Below are 24,933 nucleotides of genomic sequence, written 5' to 3' on the forward strand. Positions count from 1 at the left end.
AAATTTATCGGGCGTGAGAAAGATAATATAGACCATAGAAGGAATAAAAGATGGCTTTTTAAACTATCTTAACAAGATAACCAACCGATAAGTAACATCAAAAAAGCTTAGATCTACGATAATTATCTAATATCACGTTTGAATTTGCCTCTCCTCGTCTATGATTTTAATAAAACCCTTTTGTCAAATCTAGATGCAAGCATCATAAAGGAGAAGAAGTTGTGACTCGGGCTCGCGCTGTTGTCTGATTCGTCAGCGTTATTTAGGGATCGCAGTAATTTTGGGATGAATCTAAAAAGGAAATCGGAGTTCTATATACACCTAAGAGTTTCCAAAAGACATCCAGCTGAAATCCCATGATGACTTCGTTACATCACTCCCAAAAGACAAAGATGCCCTAGGGCTAGAATCAAGACTTCAATTCCATAAATAGTTTATGGTAGGAGCTCAAAGTAACATAATAGGGTTAGGATCAAGTAGATCACTTCGAATAGGGATATATTAAAGAGAATTCTAAATATAAGATCCATGGAATAAGCTCAGAAATGCAGAACGAGTGGTGACACATAGGAGATTTTTGCATCCCATTAGCACTAAAATGAAGCACTTTAATTCAAGATTGGTCACCAGCACTGCTAAAATTTGATCTCAACGCGTTTCGGATGACTCCCAGATTCGTATTAATTTAGTAGGATGGGGTTAGGGTACCGAAAAAACTTGCTACATTTGCAGTTGGAATTGCTAAACATTTGCTAGTGGGATGTAGGGTACTCCCAGATAGCGCTCAATACTTGCGTTGTCACGATAGGGTTTTAAAAATCATATGTGAAGCGGTTAGTCTTTTGATAGCCAGACCGCAAAAAGAAATAACCATAAACGAGTTATCAATAGGTTTTGTGAGAGAAAACAAAATAAAACGCCAAGCCTTATTCTATCATTGAAGCGATTTCGGATTGGACTAAATGATGAATTTATGAGAAGAAATATAAAATCCCAGAGGATATTTGTGCGTCGGCGTCCAGATCAGGAGACATTTTTATATTCGCAATTTTAAAGTGCGTTGTGCTAATAGAGCTCACGGTTCCTTGGGAAACCAAAGTCCTTAAAGACCATGCCATCAAGTTCAACCAGTATTTACAAGCTCACTAGCGAACTCACTCACAAGAATAGGTTTGTTGTAAATTTGTACGCGGTAGAAGTGGGAGTTAGAGGTATAACAGCCAAATCTCTCTACAACCTACTAAAAGACTTGGGCCTGTCAAGAACTATTTCATCATTAGATCATCAGTTCATTATTGGAACATGCGTCGAAGGCAGCCCTAGTAGGTTTGTTTCAAATTTGGTTAGGTACAGAGAGGAGCTTAGGAGGAGAGAGAATTCGAGCGTTTACCGCGCGTTAGACACGGGCCCCTTAAACCTACACCTGGTTCGTAAGTCCCAGGCACTGTTGAAGCTCCTCTCCCTGCAAAGCGATGGACCTGGCACCCGCATGGTGAATTCATGGAATGCTGATAGGTTTTGTCTCTAATATTTTTGTTAATTTCAATCTCAAAACATTTTTTTTTAGAACGATTAAGTTCTATTACTTGATTATTAATGTTTTCTTTTATAATAAACCAATTTTGTTAAACGTCTTTTTGTATAAATGTATGTATGTATTTTGCAAGTTAGGTGACCTTCTATAAAATTAAAAAGGGTTTATAATACGGGTGTTATGAAAAAGGTATCCAAAGCAATGGTACTTGTATATTTTCCTGTATATAATATATGGTGGATAAGGGAATAAATATACTTCAAAATGGTATCAGTCATGCATCTTTAGCATCTTTAGCAGGCATAATAGTATGCGAATATAAAACAAAATAAATTAAATACTGATTTTTATTAAAAAAATATATACAATATTTCTTTTCAAGAAATTATTTTTATATACAACTTTTATTTAGGGGCAAGATGACATAATCTGTAATGTCTTAAACTGTAGTTATGTTTACATTAATTATTTATTTAACTATGAATAACAATTTCTATTTATAATTTTACCAAATATTCTGCAAACAAATGCGTAGATACATTGTCATATATATTATATATAAAAATATTGATCTTATTCGGTTACTATTTTGTAACAAGTCTTCTGAAGTCGAATGTTATAGTTAAAACTATGAATTATAGTAACCATGAATGAAGTATTTTTTTTATAAAATATAAACAATTATAATTTTATAGGCTTAAAACCAATAATATAAGCTCACTGATAATTTGTATTTTCATAAAAAAATAATCAAAACTTTTATCTAATAACTAAATAATATAAAATTTTTAGAATACCCCTACGTATTAATTGTCATTTAACGATTTTACTGGCACTAAGGTATTTTATCAAGTAATCATTGGCGAAATATTCCTTATATGATTTAAGAAAACAGCTGGTACTCTTTACCATTTATAACCAAACATAGCTAAGAAATGCCGTGACGAAACTTTCTTTCAAATAACTAAAACGGCATTCAAATCGGTCGACCTATTTAAAAGATACGAGGTCTCAGATAGACAGACAAACACATACATTACAAGGAGTAACTGACATTTTAAAGAAAAGTAAATCTCGTACCTGTATTTGAAATACAAATCAATAATAAAAATCCTTATCTCTAAGCCACATACCATTTATAACTAGAGCAAACTTTGAGGTAAAACAAGGTGGAATAATTCAATACACAACTTAGGGTTTTTATTGACTTAAATACTCGCGTAAAAATTTTGTTTCCTCAATAATAAACATACGCTTAGGTATCCACTAGGTACGTTTTCCAGGAGTGTCCCTAACATATCGTAATATATTATCTTATCACATATTATCGTATACCTAAATCAGTCATTTCAGATCAATTCATCTCTTGTTAAGTCGATACCACAGGATAGTGCAAGTTAGAACGTGCATTAGTACTGTGGTAGCTAGCACTATTGCCATATTGATGCCCACGTCTATGTTAGCCATATCCATTTCTACAAGGAATTTGTTTGGAGTTATGTAATGGCAATATTCTGGAAAAGAAAAATTTATTATGGCAACAATTTTATGTCCGGTGTTTTTTTTTTTCAAATGGAGAAAAAAAATTATGGAATAAATGTTTTAGCTTTATTCTAAATGCAAATGTTTTAGTTTTATTTTAAATGTTACAGTTTTTTGTTTTTGAAAATCCTCAAGGATTTTTATATTCTTACCTTTGGAACAATGCATTTTGGTTCTATTAAATCCATAAACAGAGTGGACGGCGACATGAAAGCCCGCTCTAAAATATGATATGTGATGAAGCCATCTAAAGGAGTAAGGAGTGTCCCGAAGAGAGAGACAAAATCCAAACACGGAGAAAAGACATGCCAGCACTGGACCAATGAATACAGCGATCTAAAAGATAAAAACCTTGTTAAAACAGCCTTTAGTCTGATTGAATTTACTAACCCTCAATTGTTTTTTCATATTTTTTTTCCCTTTTTCTTTATAAAACATATACATACATATCGTTTATTCACAATTAACGGTATCCGACTGGACTAGGAAATATATAACGAAATGAACTCTTTTTTATGAATAAAACTATCAATACTAAATTTCATACAGGTCCGTCTAGTTCGGCTATAGTTTAAAAAAAATAATTATTAATTAATGTTTTTTTTAATTTATTATTTTTGTGTAGAGTTTGAAGAGAGCGTTCTGACGTTATATACATATATATGTATGGACAAGTCATTTTAAGTTGTTGAAAAACACAGACAATTGTTAATATATACCTTTGTCGGTGTGGTCGAACCTATAAAGTATCCCCAAGCCTGGGCACATAGCGACGTAGCCACGACCGTCGCAAGAAACAAAGTAGCTCGTTGAGGTTCTAGAGGATTATCAGTCAGCCAGTAGGAAAGCACCACGTATGATACACAAGATAACATCTACAAAGAAAGATAATATTTACATATTGAAATATAACATTGCTGAATAAGAAATAATAATAATAGTAATGTTATGTCATGTCGTTGGGTTCAGTGAGACGAGACAGCGGACGTCCACCAAATATTTATTATACCTATTGACATTTTAAATATTATATTCTTTTTATTTAAAAATAGTAAACTCGTTTTACTTCTTTATTATTTATATATTCTATCAATTACAAGAATTATATAAAAAAAAATGTATTATAGTATTTATGTAATCAAATTATTAACTTAAAACTAAAGATAAAACTTTCATAGGTTTTATAATAATTTAAAAGAGTGCAAAATTTAGGTTTTTTAATAAAGAAATAGTAACCTGAAACGGTAATTCGACGGCTAAAACTGAAAATATATAAGGTCCTAAGTTGTACCATCGATTGAAGTATTCGCCTTTAAGTATATCCATTTCGAGTGGAACTGCAAACAAAAATAAAAAGAAATATTACACTGTATCCATAGACTACACTTAGACTTAATATGATGACTTTTCAATGGCATTAACCATATACCAATGGCATATACTATATATGTACACTATATACAGGTTTATTGATAAATTCCAATAAGAATGTTAAATTTCAATAATTTACAAACATGATCTGCAAGAACAAGTATATTACTACACATTTCGAAGTATTGTATTTAAAGGAGCAGAAGACAATTTTTATCTTATTTGCTTACAAATTTTAAGGTTGACTTCTATAAGGTGAAAGTATCTTGTTTATCTTTCATTGTTCTAGGAATATTTCGATAATATTACGTGTTTTTGAAAGCGACCTTACAATAAAGTAAAAAAATTATAGAGCATATCATTTTTTTTTAATTATTTTAATCTATATGCATTATATAGGAACCTAATGAGGGGAAAATTTACAAGGAATACTTTATACTGCAACGTCAAAAAGTGTATAATATACATTTATATATAACTTTCAAATCATAACGTCTTTGTAAATATCATTAAATATTCTGTAGAAATTTGTTGATAATGAACTGGTTTTTGTCCGCCACTCATTACATAGATTTTATTCAATACATTTATCATTGTTCAAGTGAATTAAATACAACATTTTTATTTTATACTCACAAGACAATGTGACAGACATCTTGCCGGTATACACAACTAGTAGCATAGATCCATAGAGATAGACGTAGTTACCGAGCACGCTGCTCGCCTCACTTCCGACACCGAGGTATAGATAACCAAATATTAGAGCTATAACTACGTGAGCTGCAACTCTATACATGAAGAGAGACTGGAAAGATTTAAATAAATCATAATATTATTTTATTGATTTAATACTAAGTTTTTTATTATAATATTTGTATGAAAACTATCCTTAGCACTTTGTTCTCTTTAGCGACACGTTTATTTTTGACGACTTACTCTAAAATTAAATCTCATTTTTAGCTCATAAATAAATTTATTGATTATGTGATATAGTCTTTGTTAATATTATGTTTAAATAGCTATTATTATGACCTTTTAAAATATAATCTGTATTACGTTACATTTGAAAAGGTAAAGTCTATTATAAAGGTTATGTTTACCTTTTATCACTATTGTAATTTAAAATCATTATTTGAAAATACAAATGCGTTTATTAAATTTTCAAGTGAAACATTTTAAACTAAGGTCATTCACTGCTATCGCAAGATGTATTTAAAATATTTTCTTTGTTTAAGAAACACAATGTTAGGTATTTGCATAGGCTAAGCTAAAATTTTAGACAAATCTCAGTACAATGACTTCAATTTACCTATAAAAAACTTAAGTAATATGTAATCAGCTGATTAGCTATAATAAAAATATTTTAGCGCAAATACTCTTACTCTTGATATTTATCGTGATAAATCTTTTAAGAATGTTGACACAAAGAACAATTTTAACAATTATATTAATTGTGGTTTGTTACATCAAATATTAATTTGTTTGCTCACATAATTCCTGGTTGTTATAAGGTAATTCCGATAAAGTAAGATCCAAGTCTGTTGCCAACTACTCGAAGGTCTATAAATATGTTTCGCTAAATTCTTTTGATGCTTCTTATTGCTTCGTAGTTGTTTATCTTTCATTTCTGTGTCAATGCCTGCAATTGAGATTAAATATGAAATGAAAATAAATTTTCTAAATTGACAGATGCAATTTAGTGTTTAATGAATGGGTCCGCTTTATTATTAACTAATCGGTTATTATAGAAATATCTTACTAAGAGAATTTGAGAACGTTGAAAGTACTGGTACATTGTCATCAAACTCCGTCGATGATGTGGATTCTGGTTTGTATTGAAGCATCGTTTTTGCAGCTTGTTTCAAGTCAATATTGTGTTCTCCCGACGCTACCTCCATTACTGTAATAAAACGGATTATCATATATAATAATAAAACAACTGAAACCACCAAAAAAATATTATATATTTCGTATCAACGTTAACAATCAAAAAGATTGTCTTATCTGTATGATAATTTGACAAAGACCATCAATTAAAAATAAGCAAAAATGTAATTAATATTTTTAAACATAGATTATAAGTTTCATCAAAATTGATATTATCTTATTGTTTGACAAAATTACTTTTATATTACAATGGCTTTTTTGAGACCGTACCTTGACCTTGTAATAATGAATTTTTGTTGCAAAAAATAAATAATCTAAATTATTATTTTTTATAAAAATATATTGCTTATTGTTCTAATAGTAACACAATTAGCAATTATTTCTCACAATTGTATTGCTTTTTGAATAAATTGACGTGATTTTTTTATCGGCTTTGTAATTTTAAATTTATATTTTTAATGGGCATGAGAAGCAAAATGTGTTAGTTTTGCCAATAAGTTTTATTACTCAACAAATCATTTATTTATTACATGTAAAACGAAGGTCAGACTTTGATTGTGGTAGTTTTGTAGTAATAGAAATAATTTTACGATTAATCTTATGATAATTATAATTGAAAAGTGATAATAATCAATGAATGGCCTAAATACTTATTATTATCAATGACGTTTAACAGATTAAAGTTAGGGCGATTCATCAAATTGATTGTGAAATCATGAAAATTAAATGAATGAAATCATGAAAAATCTGTGTTGGAATTGAATTGTATTTAGAAAAACAGCTTTTGCGAAAATATGGTTCATATCAATTATTTCTTAACCTGTCTTCGTAAACATTGAATATATTTATTTGTCCGGACATATTTAAGTTCTTTTTTAGGCTGTTCACTGTTAAAATACTTATACGTTAATAACGTAGATTATCCGTAATTAAAAACTGAGAAATTATATGGATTATCACAACTAGTAATTAATTTTGAGGAATTATCGTAGAACTTTAGATTTTTCTTATTTAGACATTAGACAAAAACATGTTCCTATAAAATGAAATTTATATTTTCGGATTTTATTATTTTTTAAAAACGACATACTCCCGACGTTTCGTTTACTTTGCAGCAACCGTGATCACGGGCAGTCGAGATGTGAATGTCTTTCAGTTTGTCTTGTTATTTATCATCTACCGCCATCGATTTCTTAATGAAAACATATAAAAACTTGATTGTGACTGTGGCTTGTCATATATTGGACAGACAAAGAAGATGGCTGAAGTCTATCAAACACCCTCATCAAAAATATAAAATCCCACGTCCGCGACCACACCGCAGGACCTTGTGACACCGTAAGCGCATTCTGCCCACATCCAGAGCGGTTTTGACAGAAAATTAAACAATCGTTCGCGGTAAATGATATGATACAAGACCAACTGACAGACATTCACATCTCGTCTGCCCGTGATCACTGATAAGAACGCCAGCAACTATAACCGATTCGGCATGCAAATTCTATAATGTATAGAGATAAGTCTTTTTTTCTACAGGAATATGAACGGAGTTAAGTCGGTGCTGACAAAATAGAGATAGGAAATTATATAGTAAAACTTACAGAAATCGGCTGGGTTGTGGTATGGTGGACATCTTAATCCAGCGGAAGCGAGTGCAGGCAGAAGATGTTCACGGGGTCCGGAGTACAGGTTATTACCAGCAGCGAGACAGTACACAGTGTCTATGTTCTCAAATAGCAGCGCTGAGGGCTGGTGGATAGTGGCCACCAAGGTTCTGCCACCTTTTGCCAGACCGCTTAGTAACGCGATAAGAGACGCCGATGCAGACGAATCTAGACCGCTGAATGAAATCGAAGTTGTAATTAATAATAATTAAAATTTACCTATTTATGTTAATGAAATATAATTATTATAGTGACATGTAAAAATATATATTCAGACTATACCCGTCAAACCCCTGTGAGAACAGTTAAAATACTTGTCAAAAAATCATCACAAATTTAACTCTTATGATACTCATATACATATTATGTAATTAAAACCTTCAAATATATAAATCTATAAATATACGGAATGGTTTACTTACGTGGTCGGTTCATCAAGGAACAATAAAGAAGGGTCCGATAACAATTCAAGTGCGACTGCAAGCCGTCTTTTCTGACCTCCAGATAAATCTCTACATAGAGTCTGTGTCGTTCCACTTAAGCCGAGGAGAGCAAGAACTTCGTATACCTGAGATTATGAATAAACATTGAATTAACAACCTATTATTAATTTAATTACATTAAGTATATGACGTTACTAAAGCCGTTTGATTCTTGTGACAAATATTGAATATTAATTATATTAATTTATATTTATTGCGCAAATATAGATGACCTATTATAAAAGTGTCATTTGATTATTTTGTAATTGTTAGCTAAACGTTGAGGTATATTTTAAAGTATCAATTAGTTATTTCTAAATGTCAGCGATTTTGAATAAATTTATTTGACCGTATCTAGCTATTCCAGCTATTATATAATATACATATAAATTGTACGCTTTCACTTAAGCTTACTTTCTCTTTGCGTTCATGTGAAGCGAAGTCGGCTAGTTTGAGAGCGGCAGCGAGTGACATGCATTCGTAGACGGTAAGATGTACTCGGAGATCGTCGTTCTGTCGAATGTAACGAGCACTGCCACGGCCCGTTGATTTCGAAGCACAGGAACTAATCCCGTTCACAGATATTTCGCCTTTCGCACCTTTTGTACTGATATGAAAACTTGCTCTTAACTTATTTCTATCATGGTTTTACGTTCTAATAAGCAATTTTTAATTTAAAACGTTTGTATGTTTACTGTTAAAATAACTTACGAGTAACCAGCGAGGATATTCAACAAGGTTGTCTTGCCAGCTCCGGAGGGTCCCATGATGGCTGTCAATTCACCGGGTTTTAGGCACCCATTGACGCCTTTTAAAATACATTTCTGTTCTGTAATAAAGAAAGAATATATCAAGTGATTCAACAATACTTATAGAACCTTACACTTGGATTGTGTAGTCATGATTTTTTTTTTAGATAGTTTCGTCTACCTGTTCCTTTGTTTTTTTTTTTATAACATTCCTCGTTGGTTTATAACAAGCAACGATTTTTTTCAATGAATAATCTTAGAATGATAGGCGAATAACGGAACATTCGAGAAGAATTAATTGAATTTAAATTATTTTGAATTTAAATAGAGAGGACTTTCCTTGTAAAAATAGATAACTACTGGGAACGGGATTTTGAACAAATAACATTTTAAAACAATTTTTACGAAACAAATGTGCAAATTATAAAAATATATGATTTTTTTATGAATAATCCAATTTTTGTCAGTTTTAATCGAAGTTAACTAAAGTATAATATCAATATACTTAATATTAATAACTGACCCTTTACTTGGAAAGCATTGTTTAAAATTTATTAATATGCATTAAAAATTACACGTCTATATCAAATTGATGGCAAATAAATTTTCCTAAAATCATACCTATGAACTTATATTCCTAAATCAGAAACGTTCTATATACAACTGACCCTTTTATGTGTTTGTGTAAATAAAATTAAAGTAATAATATTCGATTTTAAAAGAATATAGTCATAAAATATAAAACTATTTAACATCTTTATTATACAAAGTATACAAAAAATGAATAAAAAGAGAGTTCAACATTCACTTTTTTTACTACCTTTCGTTTAAAAGAATGTCTTACCTGCCCATATCTTGACTCAGGCAGTGTTTTCCAAATGTATGTGCTTTCTACATTTTTTTTTAAAGAAATAATATTTTTTAAAGAGAGAATAAATTTTATATTCAAATGCCTCTGCTTGACTTGTATTTTAAAGTATTGAATTTGAAAGAAAAATAGGTTTTACCGTTTCACTTATTGCTTAGTGTGATGATTATTTTTATAACAAAAATTGTGTTTTGCCTTAGAATACCGAATATAATTCTTTGTTACAGTCTAAGTTACAAAGAAATATAAAATAAAATCTGGTATAGAATTTTTTATTTAATTATTTCATATTTCATTATAAATACTCTTTAAGTCAGGTATAAATACATATATAAATATTTCTGGATGTAAATATAGCGTGCTGTTACCAAACGGTAAATTTATTTATTTAAGTTTGGGTATCGTTGGCGTAAAGAGGCTCGTTAGTAGACACAGTAACCGCGTGTCAATATAACGTTGGTGTCATTTTATTTGTGAAATAAAAGTAGTTTAGTAATCTTGATCTTGAACTTAAATGTATATAAAATCTCAGTGTAGGTTTATACGTATGAGTTCAGCGTTTTTTTTTGAAGAATTTAGAAATTAAATATGAAAAAAATTGCACAAATCTAAGTCCGAGACATTGTGAACTAATTAACAAAGTTGAGAGCAAAACCGTCTTAATTATTTAAAAAGACAATACAATAATCTATCTTTGTTCTCTATATTTATCTTTAAAGAAATATACCCGTCTGTTCGATTATATGTCTTTCACCTATGGCCTCGGCAAATATTTTTTGAATGATATTTAATAACAATAGATGATTGACATAAATCTCGGGTAAATAAAAAGTGTCGATACAAAATTTAAATATTTACATTTATAACTTCTATCAGTAACATATCTATAGTCAAGCGGAAGGTAAATATTTATAACGGTTAGTGAACTTTACATTTATAAGGGTTTTTATTAAGGTAAAATTGTCAAAACACCCTTTCATATAACTTCCGACAGAGATACAGATACTAGAAATACATCTTGTAGTTATTATGTTTACCTTTTTACGCGCCAAAATAAAACTAGCAGTATTACAAACTTAAATTGTTTATTTCTAATTACTAGTGATACTCTTAAATGGAAAAGAAGTAAAAATTAAATGTTTTATTTTTTGGAAACTTTAAGAAGGGTGTACAAATGAGTACAGCGGCCACTTAAGGGCGAAAAATTTCAAAGCACTCTCTTTCTATGTATATTGTTTTCAAGCAGGTTTTACATTGCCATCGTACTCTCGCATGACAAAACGCACAACGTGACTGTTCCTCAAGTTTCTGAAAATAGTGGCCTAATACACCATTCGTCTGACCTGGCACTGTTGAGGATGAAGGGCGGCTTTAACTTGGTTTTGCATGACGCAAGTAGTACGTTGCTAGATTGCGCCTATGTAACAACTGGTTCATACGATCATCGCGACTGAGAATATGCAAACGCCAGGCACTAACTCTTGCCATGTCCATCATAAAGGTGAATAGAACTACTTTTTTTAATCAATAGGAATTCTGTAGAGAGATATGGATTGGTCAAGTTCATCTACTCCAACCACTCCATTATACTATTTTTGGAATATCAAGGAATACCTACAACGACTCTTGAGCGTTTTATAGGACACCGTCTCTAGAACGCCTATTTATCGAATTTTGTAACAATTTATTATCATCGTACCATAACTGTTATCTTTCCATCTAATCAGCAATAATTCATTTGTTCTGTCGAATCTATGGTGATATATTCAGGGGAACTTTCTTTTTCCTGTTTTCACGAACTATACCAGTTGCACAATATCCAAGCCTTCGCAAATCAGCTAAGAGATCATTACCAGGAAAAAAAAATTCAATGAAGACTTTGTGATTTGTAGGATTGGTTGTAGTTTCTCCAGAAGTTTTTTGACAACTCTTAATCCAAGAGGCGCTTTGGTCGCATTGGTCTTATTGAGCCTTTTTTTTCTATTTACCACAGAAGTGTCTTTAGGTGTCGCAGAATAATTAGATTTACTTTTACGCCAAGATGGTTTACCCTCCTATTTATCACGTCGAAGTCGCTTATTGGCCAACGATTCATCGTCAATGCTATCGTAATCATAAGAGTAATTGTTACGTTCGAACATTTTAATATTCCCAGGAACTTCTGGAAGCAGTGAATGAGTCACTAAATTTTCATTAGGTCCTTCCACTTCATCCATCACCACGAACGGGGGTGGTGGAAAAAAGCTTGTACACGTTCTTCTAACCCTTTGCAGTTGTTTATAGTAGTCAAACGTTTGGAAGTCATTGTTACTAGATCAAAACCAAAATAAAGATTTTTCATATGTGGATGTTGCCGCTGTATTTGATCGAGTACAGCAATGTTTATTTCAACCCATTTTCACCTAAACTTGCAATTTACTTATTTACTATGAATAGTTTTATACAATAATGATTACAAAATAGAAATATGTATTTGAAATGAATGAACTAGATATAACTTTTAGGTTTCGTAAATAATAATAAAGTAGACTGTAGAAAAACATCAACCATTAATTTATACATATTTTAAAATTTATAGCATGCAATTGGAATAGTATTTGTTTACTTTGATATCAGCGCCTGACTTTATTCATAGAATTAATGAGTTATGAATCACTGTATAATATTAAAAACAGCTATAGTCTACGCCGTACTTTTGCACGTTTGTTACTCTTAATTTTAATAACAACTTACTGTTGGCTGAGATCATGAAAAATATCTCCAGTATAACCGAGCGACCCGTCTAGGAACAGCTAGTTACAAACAATAAAGTCAATTTTAATACGAAAGGTTGAAATGTAATTTAAAACTCCTTTTATCCAAAATTTCTTTCAAAGCGCTTTATAAATTATAGTAAAATAATCTGATTTTAAAAATACACTACTAATATTTTTAAAGCTACACTTTTTTGTAAATACTTTATATTCCACTGTTTTAAATGTCATTACATTAATATTTATATATATAATGATTTTAAAATTTGCTTTCTCATTCTTTTTGAATGCATTTGATTTAAAATAGAACCTTTTCGCCGTGTAATTTATTAGAAATACTAGTAATGTTAAAATTTAATTTAAGTAAGAGCTTACTGTTTATAATTTTTTTAAATGGCGTTTCGTTGATTTTAATCTTCCAAGCTTCATACACGTTTGGCTCAGGGTACAGATGACGTCAAATGTAGTGTGTATTGCGTTCGATGAATAAATAATTCCATACCGGCTTATTTTGATATGTTCGATGACTGAACTACGTATGTACATGGAATTTTTAATATATATGTGTGACGATTTTTTTAAAAATATTCCGGTGTCAAACAAAATTAATGACTTCGGAGGGGAAGGTGGATACAAGCTCCTATTTATTTAACTTGGTTCAGAGTACAGGTTAATAATACTGGCAGTTGATTATAATATTTTTCCTATTTACGGACTGACAAAGTTATATTTTAAAAAATTATCCACCTCAAAGGTCAAACTACTTGGTAAAAAAAATTTGATTCACGTTAGTATAAAAAAAAATTATCCTGTCAACTACAACATCTTAATTATTAATATAATAAAAGCTATCAGTCTTATTAAAATATACAGAAGTCATGCTCATACCTCGAATTATAAATTCAAAGCGTTAAATTTTTTTTACATTTAAAATTTTGTCTCACTATTTAAACCTTCAAAAGTTTTCGACAAAATATATATTTTTTTAATAATTTTCTCATTAATGGAATCAAAGACATAATGTGATTGTTTTTCTGTATCTGATCACTATGTAATTACATAATCACAGTTTCTTGACCAAAAAAGAAGTCACAATTCTGTTCTAATAAATCTTTACACGAATCATTTAATGATCGTACTCAAAATATATCTATACTATAAACGTTAAGAGTGGATTCTCAAGATTTTTTTTTATTATGTATTAATAACTTAATATGAAAGTTTAATGTCAATAAATAATAAAATAATGATGATGATAAAAATAAAAAGAGAAAAAAGTTCTTTCTTAATTTTAATTTCATTTTTCGTTCCATGTTGATTGTCAATATACAGTGATATACTTTTTAATTAGGCCTCGAAGCATTCCTGTAATAAACTTTAATAGCTACAACTCTCTACGTTTACTCTTTTTCAATCGTTTATAATTATACAACGCGGTATATTATTAGCCAATTGTCGCTTTGTTTCACAAGTAACCAATTATTATTAATAGGCGAGGATGATTTATAAATTTAAAATTCAAGAACTTATTTTCCCAACAGACGTACTCCTTAACTTTTTAACATTAATTATAGTTTTGAATAAGGAAAAGAATTTGTGTAAGCACTATGTATTTAAAATAATGTAAAACCGGTGTTAAAAAAAAAACATATTAGTGATTCAGTAATAGTATTTGTCGTCCAACTTTAAGTATTTAAAATCTTAAGTCGTCATTTAATAAAGTATAACTTTTGATTCAGATTAAAAAGCAATCTATACGTGTAACTGATATATTTGAATTAATTACTATTAAAACATAGTCTCTGTTATGAATGTGAATTACACAGATATTTTAATTAAAGTCATACACATTATAACACCTAGGTACGTGTTGTAAGTAAAGTATTTCCATTCATTACTATTAAAACATTTCTCAATTACAACGGCGTTAAAATATACAATGGTAATTTTTAATAGGTGTTACCAGTAAACAGTCACGCATAAGTGAATTATAGATAATGCAACAGGACGACAACTCTTTTGTGGGAATGTATAATGATAGGAAATAATTATAAAGTATTTCATTCACATATTTTGTCATAATCTGATTCATGAATATTCAAACTATTACTGGAAAAACGGGTCAGATAGATATATTCATCAAGGTCCTGCTAATACGTATAGTATGTTACACCAAGCGATTATTATTCAGATGTCTGTGGATGTCAAGATGTCTCTTTAATTTAACATAGTTATACCTTTGTTACATTGACTCTCAACTTTCACGTGAATGACCGGGTTTTAGATGGTAAGCATACAAGTATTGCTTGTCATAATGCTCTCTCTCATTCATCCTTTTTTAATATAATATTATTTGTGGTAATTTACACTTTCTTACCCAAATAAGACAATTATCATTTAATTTGACTGATTTGAAAATGCGCAGAGTAAATAATTTGTAATATACATATTATTAAAATCTGTTTGAACTCGCGACTATTTATAATATTTTCTTAATAGATTTATTTTTTAATAGATCAGACTCTTTCGTTCCATAGAATCCTTGAACTCAAACTGTAACGTATATACAGTGATATTTTTTTCACTTTTCAAACGATGGAACTGAACATGTTATAGGAATCAACTTTATAAAAAAAAACTTCATATTAATAAACGACGTAGGATACAGTAATTATTTTTTTTATTTATTTATTTTACACATGATTACAGTATTTATTGATATCGTCCAACATATAAATTTATCATTATTATCATTATTATCATTGCTTTTAATTTAATTCGAAGGAGTCTGACGATAAATTTACTTTCCAACTGCTTAGCTTAGGTCCGATGAAGAAATAATTATATGGTAAGGAAAATTTAAATTGCTAAATTATTTCAGATGAACAAAAAACCTTTTAACCATATAATTATACAAGTCCAATTTCTTTTAATATATTCATTCTATTCATCAAGCTGATGATATGTTGTTTTGTTTATAACAATAACAAGTTTATGAATACGATGTATGCAAAATATAATTTGTTTTTTTATTGATATTTTCTAAAATTTAATTTGAATTCTTCTTTTCCTCTTAATCGTTACCTCGTTTTAAAGTCATAGCCTCTTAAAAGTCATCTTAAAGTCATAATCCTAAAGTCAGTCACAGCGGAATAAGATGGTAATTTGTTTATTAGTTTATTTCTTGTAGAGATCGGTTTTGGATTCTCAATTATTTAGTTTTATATTTATATAGCTTATTATACGTTCTTAAGTTACCGCCTTTCTGGATATAGGATTCTGAGCTAACATAGTTACGTTATTTGTTGTTAATCGGGCATTATTGATAATATGTCTGTACCAACAGTGATGACTTTCACTTCACGATCAACGAACGACTGGATTTAAGTAAACAGATGCAAATATTCCAAGTAGGTCACTAGGCTATTGTAGGTTCCTTGAAAGTTCTAGAACTTCGTTCTAGTAACAGGCTCCCCCCACTCTATGGGGCCCCTCCACAGAAGGAAAACGTGTTCCTACACGTGAAATTCCTTAGTAACGAATGAATGTTGTTTTTAAAGGAATTATATATCATGGAATATTCACTTATTTTTTCATATGTATGACAATTAAAATGAGGAAATTATGAAATAAAATATTTCCCCGTTATATATTCCCTATATATTTTCATTAAACTAAATTAAGAATACGGCACAAGGCTCATATTTTTAGTCATCATCATCATCATCATCATCATGACTAAATATTTTTAGTGAACAAAGAATATTAAAATAAATATTAAATTCTAAACTGCTATTAGGTTAAGTTAGATAGAAAAATAAGTGTCAATTAAATATTACTTTTCAAATGTGAACGCGTAAAAATTATGTTTCAAAGGTTATTGATCTCTTAAATATGTTGACCTGATAGCGCTCTCTTTTTATATAATACATATGCGAATTCATTACTCAATATATATGTGGCCTTAATATATTTCGCGGCTGTATATTTTTATAAAAAGTGCCGAACACAATAAAATTTTAGACAATTATGTCATTAAAATATAGATGAAAAAATTTAACATTATTTGAGAGATCAATTAAATATAATAAAATACTGCCAGTGACATATTTTATTACTTAGAAAGGAATCATTTTTTGTTAAGATATCCTAACAATAAATAAATTCCTTTCTTTTAGTGATATTAGAAGTTTTAATATTACGAATATTCACAATACTGATAATAGTTATTCTATATTATGGTTAATTGATACTACTTCAATAAGTTATTGTAATTTCGTGACTAGATGCCACAGTGTTTGAAATAAACGAGAATTTACCTCATCCATAATTATAATGGAAAACTTAAGAGAATATTTATAACGTATTGTGTTATAATTTTATTGTTATATGAATATATTTTTCCGTCAACATTATCCATATTCATGCAATTAAACAACAATGTCTTTATTTTTTTAGGAAGTTATTGATTAATTAATTAATCTTAATTTTTAAATAAAACATGAAAAATAATAATAAACAATAATAATTTGCGCAGAGAACAATCAAATTCCCACATAAAATATGTACAAACACACATATATATAAGTCTCTAATTTTAATTAATCTTCAATTGTTATGTAGCTAAACTAAAAAAAAACATTCTCATAAAATACGATAACATAATTAGGTGCAATTATATTTCAAATAAAATATAATAAGTACCTATTCTTCGAGATTTATATTATGACTTATATAGTTATTAATCAGCAAAAAAATAAAATAAGAAAAAGGTACTTTTAAAGAAGCACTGCGAAAATTTTTCAATACATTTTGTAAGATGCACCTAATCCTAAAAGCTTATTTTATTTTTAAATAGCATAATCGTAATTTATAACGTAAAACCCCCATGAGATAGACCTGACAAAGCTTAAGTTTGTTCACTCGGGTCTTCGGGATACTTAAAGATTTTGTAAAAAAAATATTTATCCACGCTTAAGTAATTCATAATTTAGTACAGATCTGTCCAATATAAGGCCCGCGGGCCACCAGCGGCTCGTATTTTTATCTTCTTTGCAACATAACCTAACCTAACAGTTTTATGGAAAGCATATTATTATAATTTTAATCTATTGTAATCCCAAATAAATTGTTTGGGCAAATTGTTTTTCCTTTTGCTAACAAGTTTTTTAATCTCTATTCGATGTCCATGACAAAAATGAAATGTTTCGGCCGTTTATCCCATTGAATTTTACACTTTTTACAATTACGGAGCAAATGCTAGATTTGTCATGCCATTATATGGAACAACTAGAAGCAGTGATATTGTTGAAACAATTAAGATAACTATTATGGAGTATGGAGATTTAGTAAGTGTTCTTGTTTTGTGTCTGATGGGGCAAAAGCTATGACAGGGATAGTGACAGAATTGGCTGGACTTTTAAAACAAAATGACATTAATTGCCCTTTATTCCACTGCATTATTCAACAAGAAACTTTATGTGGAAAATCTTTGGAAGATCTTCAGTTTCTGGCCGATCTCGCATTTTTAATTGATAAGACGCAATGTTTAAACAAGCTGAATATAAAGGGCAAAAAAAACTTAACATAGCCAACTTGTACCGACATGTCAATGAATGGAGAAGCAAACTTAAATTATTAAAAACCTCTCTTGAACAAAATGATTTTTTTTTTCAAAGTTGTAAACAACATTACTTAGAAAGGGAAAATTTGTATTCATGAATTTTTTTAGTCCTAATGAAATAATTGTGGAATTTGAGCAACGATTCACAGATATTCATAAAATTGAGAGTAATATAGCACTCTTCACTCATCTTTTAGAGATCGTACTTGATAGTGTGAATATTAAATATTATCAATTAGAACTGTGTGATCTGCAATCAGTCTTCTTCTATACGAGTAGAACAGAATCTAGAATTGAATATTTTAAGCTCCTTGTTGAACGTTTCCCGAAACTGAAAAATGGTCTAAAAAAGGGTAGGTGGGTGGGCAGTACCTATCTTTGTAAAAGTGCATATTCATCAATAATGTTTATAAAATCGAAATATTGGTCTTCATTAACAGACACATCACACACTACATTACATCACATCACATAATTTAAGCCTGCATTGCGCCTAGCTATTACCAATATTGACGTTGATGTTTACTTTTATTTTGTTTTTTAATATTATTATGGTCCTCCAAAGTATTTAGTCATATTTATTTGCCCTAGAACCTATTAAGTCTGGACAGCAATGCTTTAGCAAATTCTGGTTTAAATGAAGAGCTGTCATGGATGAAGAAATAAAATAAATTTGTATTTGTCTGCACGCTAACGAAAATGTATTTCACTATTATGCAGAGTACGTTAAATTTTATACACAGTTGCTTCATAAGCTAGTGTTATCAACTGTGTAATTTGAAATATATATTTGTAAAATTTATGTCTTTTATGTTTAATTTACAAACGCCTCCTTGACATTAATTCGTAACTAAACAAATATTTGTATTTCTTTGATCACTTCTCAACTTAGCACTTGATGTCTGTGGAATTCTTTTGTGTTGCAATTCTTTTGAAACTATACTTGTTTAATTTTCAATACTTTTTTTTTATTTGCCTTAACTATGATAAGAATTATTGCGAAATATAGAATCTTCTTAGATAACAGTGACATGGAATTATTTTCATTGTAATTGTATTTATCAAGATTTTTAAAACCTTGATTCATTCTAGTTGAAAACAATGTAAACAAGAAATAAGTATCATATGTGTAACACGCGGCCTTTTATTAAAGATAGCGTGTTATCTTAAAAGCAAGCATTGAATGCTAATCGTAATAAACTTTGAACGGGTAAAAATGCTTGACTAAGAAATATGATATGGATTTATAATTTCAAAACATCACCATACAATATTAATTGCAAAATATTATATATCTATGTTTTCTGATGTTACTAGAGTCTGTTCTATATTTATTTAAAATATACGTTGCTCTGTGATTTTTAAACTTAACAGAAACTTATTTGAATATATATATATGGTTGCTTAAATTTGGTAAAGTATATTCATTTAATTAGGATCTCGGTATTCTAGACGAAGCGATGAAAAAACTATGTCACGTACTTTACCTTAAATAACAAATTATCACTACTTCATTTCAAACTTTCTGATTGTTATCTGACCTTCATTATGTTTTGCAATCTATATTGGTGTTAAATAAATTGGTCAATGATAGTAAGAAAATACATAGAAATCATCTTTTAGACATTATTGACTATAACTTTTAAAATATATGTATTTTTACATACGATGAAATTCATATGCTATATGAAACTTATAAGCCCAACTGGGTGATTAGTTTAATATATATTAGTTTAATATATATTAATTTAGTAATTATCTTACCCCTCGAATATAAAAACGATAAATATATCCTGAGCAACATCGATAGTGTAAAAGACAAATCGTGTTAAATATTTTCTTTAAATAAATTTTCTTTAAATAGTTTTAAAAGATGACGAGCTTAAAACATAAATGGTCCTTACAAGACGTCTAACAGTCTTCAGATCATAAATTAATGAATCGAAAACGAATTGGTTTGTTGAGAAAGACGCAGACAATTGCAACCAATTGTTTTTAATTGAAATATATTACATGCTATATACATTTGCTTTAATAAATAAACAAAATAATAAATGAGACATGAAGATAATAAAATTTAATTTATTTATTCAAGAAACTGATATATGACGGTGTACCATAAATTAATTTGTGGTTCCGAAAATTTGCAGTGATACGTCAAATTGTAAATTTAAAACACATTTTTAGAAAGACATAAGTAATAACAATATTTTTTTATATAAGGAGAGTGAAACAATAATATTTTTGGTGACAAATTGTTTCATTATATTGTATGAAAGGAGGTTATACTAAACGCTATAATTATTCAGGCTGGTGCTGAAAATAGATATATTACAAGACAAAGAATTTATCTTAAAAGAAAGTTAATCTTCGCGTCATGTGGCTGATATAAAAAGATTATATTAAATATTTTAAAAAACTTACCAAAGCGGCACATGTTGAGGGAGAAGGAATTTATAGTGCATGTTATATTTTTAAATTCCAAACACACCGTCGTCCTCGGCAACAATGGAAGCACATTGTTGTTGCTCTGTCCCAGAATTTTTCTATCCTTAACACCCGGCGTCATTTTGACTGATGGAATACGTTCAAAATTCACAATCCTAGTTCATCTGTGACTTCACTATTATTAAAAAGTCCTTAATGATTTAGAATCATCACTGAATATATGACTGAATCGATGGGCGGTGCCAACTCCACGTATCTGTAAGTATAAATACACGTGTCAACAATCATTTGTAATTAATAGAGTTATTAAAGAGTTAAGCATAGTTTTTTATTTAGTTAGGATATTTCTTTGTCCTGTCTCATTTGCATTTAAATGTGTTGATGAGTTATCATATAACACTCAACAGAACTTGAGTGCCGTTATATTTATTTAACTTGATACAGATCATTCATATGGAACGTATTATTTTAAATTTACTTAATTTTATGTCGTTAACCGGTTGGTTTACTTGGAAAATGTCTAATTTCACGTTTTTTCAATCATTTTATTGCCCATCGTTTATCAGTTATAATTATTAGTATCAATAAATCTGTCTCATTTGTGTTTTGCTCTCAATACGTGTTTAATAATATTTGTTTTGTGTTAAAATTATTATTTTGGACACACATTTTTTTATATGTAGATTTTCTTAGGTATATCAGGAACAGATGTTACATACGCACTTTGTTTAATAAACGTATTGAGGAAACACAATAAAAAATAATTGCCTTGTCACATATTAAGTTTTGTTTTCAACATAAATTTCGAATTAGAGGACGGAATAATGTACGTATGACGTCATCAAGGCCCGTAGGCATCGCATAGAATCAACACGATGTCAATAATAATTAATTATACTTAAAGTTTCCATTCTCATATTTATATGTAACGTAAGGAATAAAATCAAGCCAAGTGACATTAAATACACTATGTATATATTTCTAGGTCACACTATAATAGTTAGTATTTTGGCTTTAGCTATGAAAACCGTAAGCGAAGCCAAGCAATTAAAATTAGTTTGAAATCAGACCAAGTAGTGTAATTATACAAACATAGTTGCGTGATATTAGTAGTTATAATTTCCAATTGTATTGCGATTTGCCAACTCATTGCCCAATGTCATGCATTGGTAAAGTCAATATTATCATGACAATGCGACGAGCCCTTGCAGATTAGAATTTGTTGTAGAACATTTAATACTGATTTATAAAGTATTTTATTGCTTTTTATTATAAATTCCAAATGTTAATTTTACTCAATTATAAAAACAAAAGTCGTTATCAAATCACAACGGCCCTCGGACTAAAAGGAGTACATTTCCAAAAGGCGTTGTCCTCGAAAAAAATATTTTACTACCTTCTCTTCTATATAAATAGCAAGTAGATAGTAATACTGGAGCCTTTTTTACTGAATACATGAGTACGTCCGCCTATTGTGATAAAATAAAAAAAACAATAAACATTACGAAAGTGCAATTGCGTTATAAGCACTCGGTTATTTATGTTACTGTCTTGTATTTATTATATGTAAATTATCATTCATAATTGTCTTATTATGTGTCACTAGCGTCTGTTTAAAATTCTTACCTAGAACTGATATGACACTTGGCTGTTTCGACCTTTATCGACGGTTAAGGACGAATCTATAATAAATGGCCATTAAACACATCATAAACTTATTAATTGATAATATTATTTATGAACTGTAAATTTTTTATAAAATAAAAAAGATCGTTTTTATTTAAAGTATGTAGCAAAATTATTATATGTCAGTAATTAAAAATTAAGATCAAGATACAGAATTTATATTCATGCATAATTTATATTACAGAGTTCATTTAAAAAAGGTTTCTCTTATTTTTATGTATAAAAGAGATTTGATATCATTTTATTATAGATCTTCCACGGCATATCGAAGGCCAAATGTATGTTGGGTTTTGCTTAATATGTTTGTAATCTAATTGATATTATTTGTGCAAATATTTATATCTAAATTTCAGTGAAATTTCTTTTATAATATTCAATTAATTGGGAGGGAATACGATAAGAACAAATTTATAAGTCTTAGATGTGTGGAAAGATCTTTGAGAACTATGTCAACACTATTAACAGACAAGTAAAAGACACAGTTATATAATGACACTGCTTCTAAACATTGGTTGTTGAACATATAAGGAGTGAAATCTATTATAGGAAAACTTTTATATAAAATAATTATTTATCACAAATCCTCAAACAAATTGCTCCGAGTTTATATTACCGCTCGTAAAGAAGCTAAGCGTATGATAATGGGTAATTAAAAACTTATCGAAACAATTATAATTAAACTGTAGACACAATAACCTGGGTATTTAATAGAAACAGAATGTTAGAAAAGTTAGGTAGTTAGGAGATTACTTATTATAAGGACTGCTTTCAGGAAGAAAGGCGTAAGAACCATTGTAGATGACATTTGTTGTAATTGAAATAACTAAACAAATCGCAACTAGAGAATTTGGAGATAGTTGAAAAAAAAATCGATGTTTTTTTTTCAGGTCTATCTACATGCAACATTACATTGAAATTGTTTCTGTAGTTTTGTGTGCTCGAGTGACAAATCGACTATTATTCAAAAATAAAGTATCACTCAAATTATTTTTTGATCACACTAAACTTAGTTTCTATGTTATATATTAGATAATTTAGATTTTAATCTCTAGGACCGAGACCGGAGTTTTAAAATATTGAATAAAAATTCATATTTACATTCGCTGAGATAAGAAAACAAATCACTCGATATATGTGAACATAGGATTCAAATGTTGCTCAAAATGTTTATATGACACACTTTTTTGTTAATAAGTTGCGTAAGGAATATTATGAAATTGAAGCACAGTTATATAAAACCGATAGAGACATAGAATTTTCACTATTTATGTAATTTTTAAAATATGTCATCTAGACGTGACAATTTTTTAATAAACCATAAAAATTATATGAAAAAGTAAAAGTAAAAGGTACGAACATTAAGATTCCGTCACTTATTCATCCGGCTTGAGTACTTTTCCGGAACTCGGAAGTAAACACGAGAAAGTGGGGCGAGTTTAAAGAAACACACGACCGTTCAACGTGCGTATTCTGAGCAGACTGTTTACTGCGAGGCCGAGTGTTCGATAAAATGTATCGACCCAAGCAATACAAGTGGTGCGTTCTATGAAACAAAGTTTATTTTCAGGCGGCTACAGATTTGGATTTGTTATTCTGGTTTTCACTATACGAGTATAAGTCATACTATTTGTTTGCTGTGCTTGAATTAAATTTCTGAACATTTGTTTTCATTAACTGCTTCCAAAAAAAAACTCCTTTTTTTAATAATTTATTAAGCTCATTCTGATTACGATGCTATAATTGTTTTAAAAAAGGTCCAAATTTTATGCACTTCTAAACGACTCAATGGATGTGTAATTTTGCCTGAGTAATATTTATATATAATTTATTAATATAATATGTAAATTATAATATATTAGATACAATTTTAAAGTACATGTGGAGTAACGGAAATATATTAAATAAGGCCCAATGAAGAAGGTGTTCCATAGACACAATATAGAATAAAACATGAAAGTTAATTACTGATATATTAATATTTCACAGAATAACTCTCGAAGGTCTCCAGAAATAATGACACATGCAGAATATTAACACTTCGTTTTCCCAGTGTAATCACAAACGAATAATTTTATTCGTCCCTTTGAAAGTTAGTTTCCTTTTGTAAGAAAAGTCGCTCGTATTTTATTACACATTTTCGATAGGAGAGTTATAAAAATATATGTTTTTTTGTAGTTGACACAACTATTTAAAATTCATTAGGTGTTTAGAATGGTTATTGTTACCCTAATGAATTCTCTGAAAATGATGCGTGATGGTTTTTCCCATTGTTCACTTTTTGAACCTAACAAATTATAATGGATTTACTTTTAAAATTTTGTTACAA

The 24,933-nt window shown here is 29.3% G+C and overlaps 1 protein-coding gene across 2 annotated transcripts; it reads right to left on the reverse strand.

Annotated features, from left to right (window-relative positions):
- Nucleotides 1-1,867: 1,867 nt before the first annotated feature.
- LOC116768424 (ATP-binding cassette sub-family G member 1) lies at nucleotides 1,868-24,120 on the reverse strand. Of its 2 annotated transcripts, XM_061523997.1 has the most exons (14): nucleotides 23,965-24,097; nucleotides 22,548-22,603; nucleotides 20,898-21,177; nucleotides 9,192-9,309; nucleotides 8,895-9,087; nucleotides 8,421-8,566; nucleotides 7,936-8,174; nucleotides 6,207-6,347; nucleotides 5,938-6,086; nucleotides 5,084-5,252; nucleotides 4,313-4,413; nucleotides 3,796-3,951; nucleotides 3,229-3,412; nucleotides 1,868-3,048 (listed from the first exon to the last, which is right to left on the reverse strand). In XM_061523997.1, exons 3-14 carry the CDS (start codon nucleotides 21,040-21,042, stop codon nucleotides 2,894-2,896), a joined length of 1,896 nt encoding a protein of 631 aa, XP_061379981.1. In that variant the 5' UTR covers nucleotides 21,043-21,177; nucleotides 22,548-22,603; nucleotides 23,965-24,097; the 3' UTR covers nucleotides 1,868-2,893. The 2 variants fall into 2 exon arrangements, with proteins under 2 accessions (XP_061379981.1, XP_061379978.1); XM_061523994.1 differs by lacking the exon at nucleotides 22,548-22,603 and having other exon boundaries at nucleotides 23,965-24,120.
- Nucleotides 24,121-24,933: the final 813 nt, after the last annotated feature.

This window comes from Danaus plexippus, chromosome 4 (genome assembly GCF_018135715.1).
Source record: "Danaus plexippus chromosome 4, MEX_DaPlex, whole genome shotgun sequence".
NCBI classification, from domain to species: domain Eukaryota; kingdom Metazoa; phylum Arthropoda; class Insecta; order Lepidoptera; family Nymphalidae; genus Danaus; species Danaus plexippus.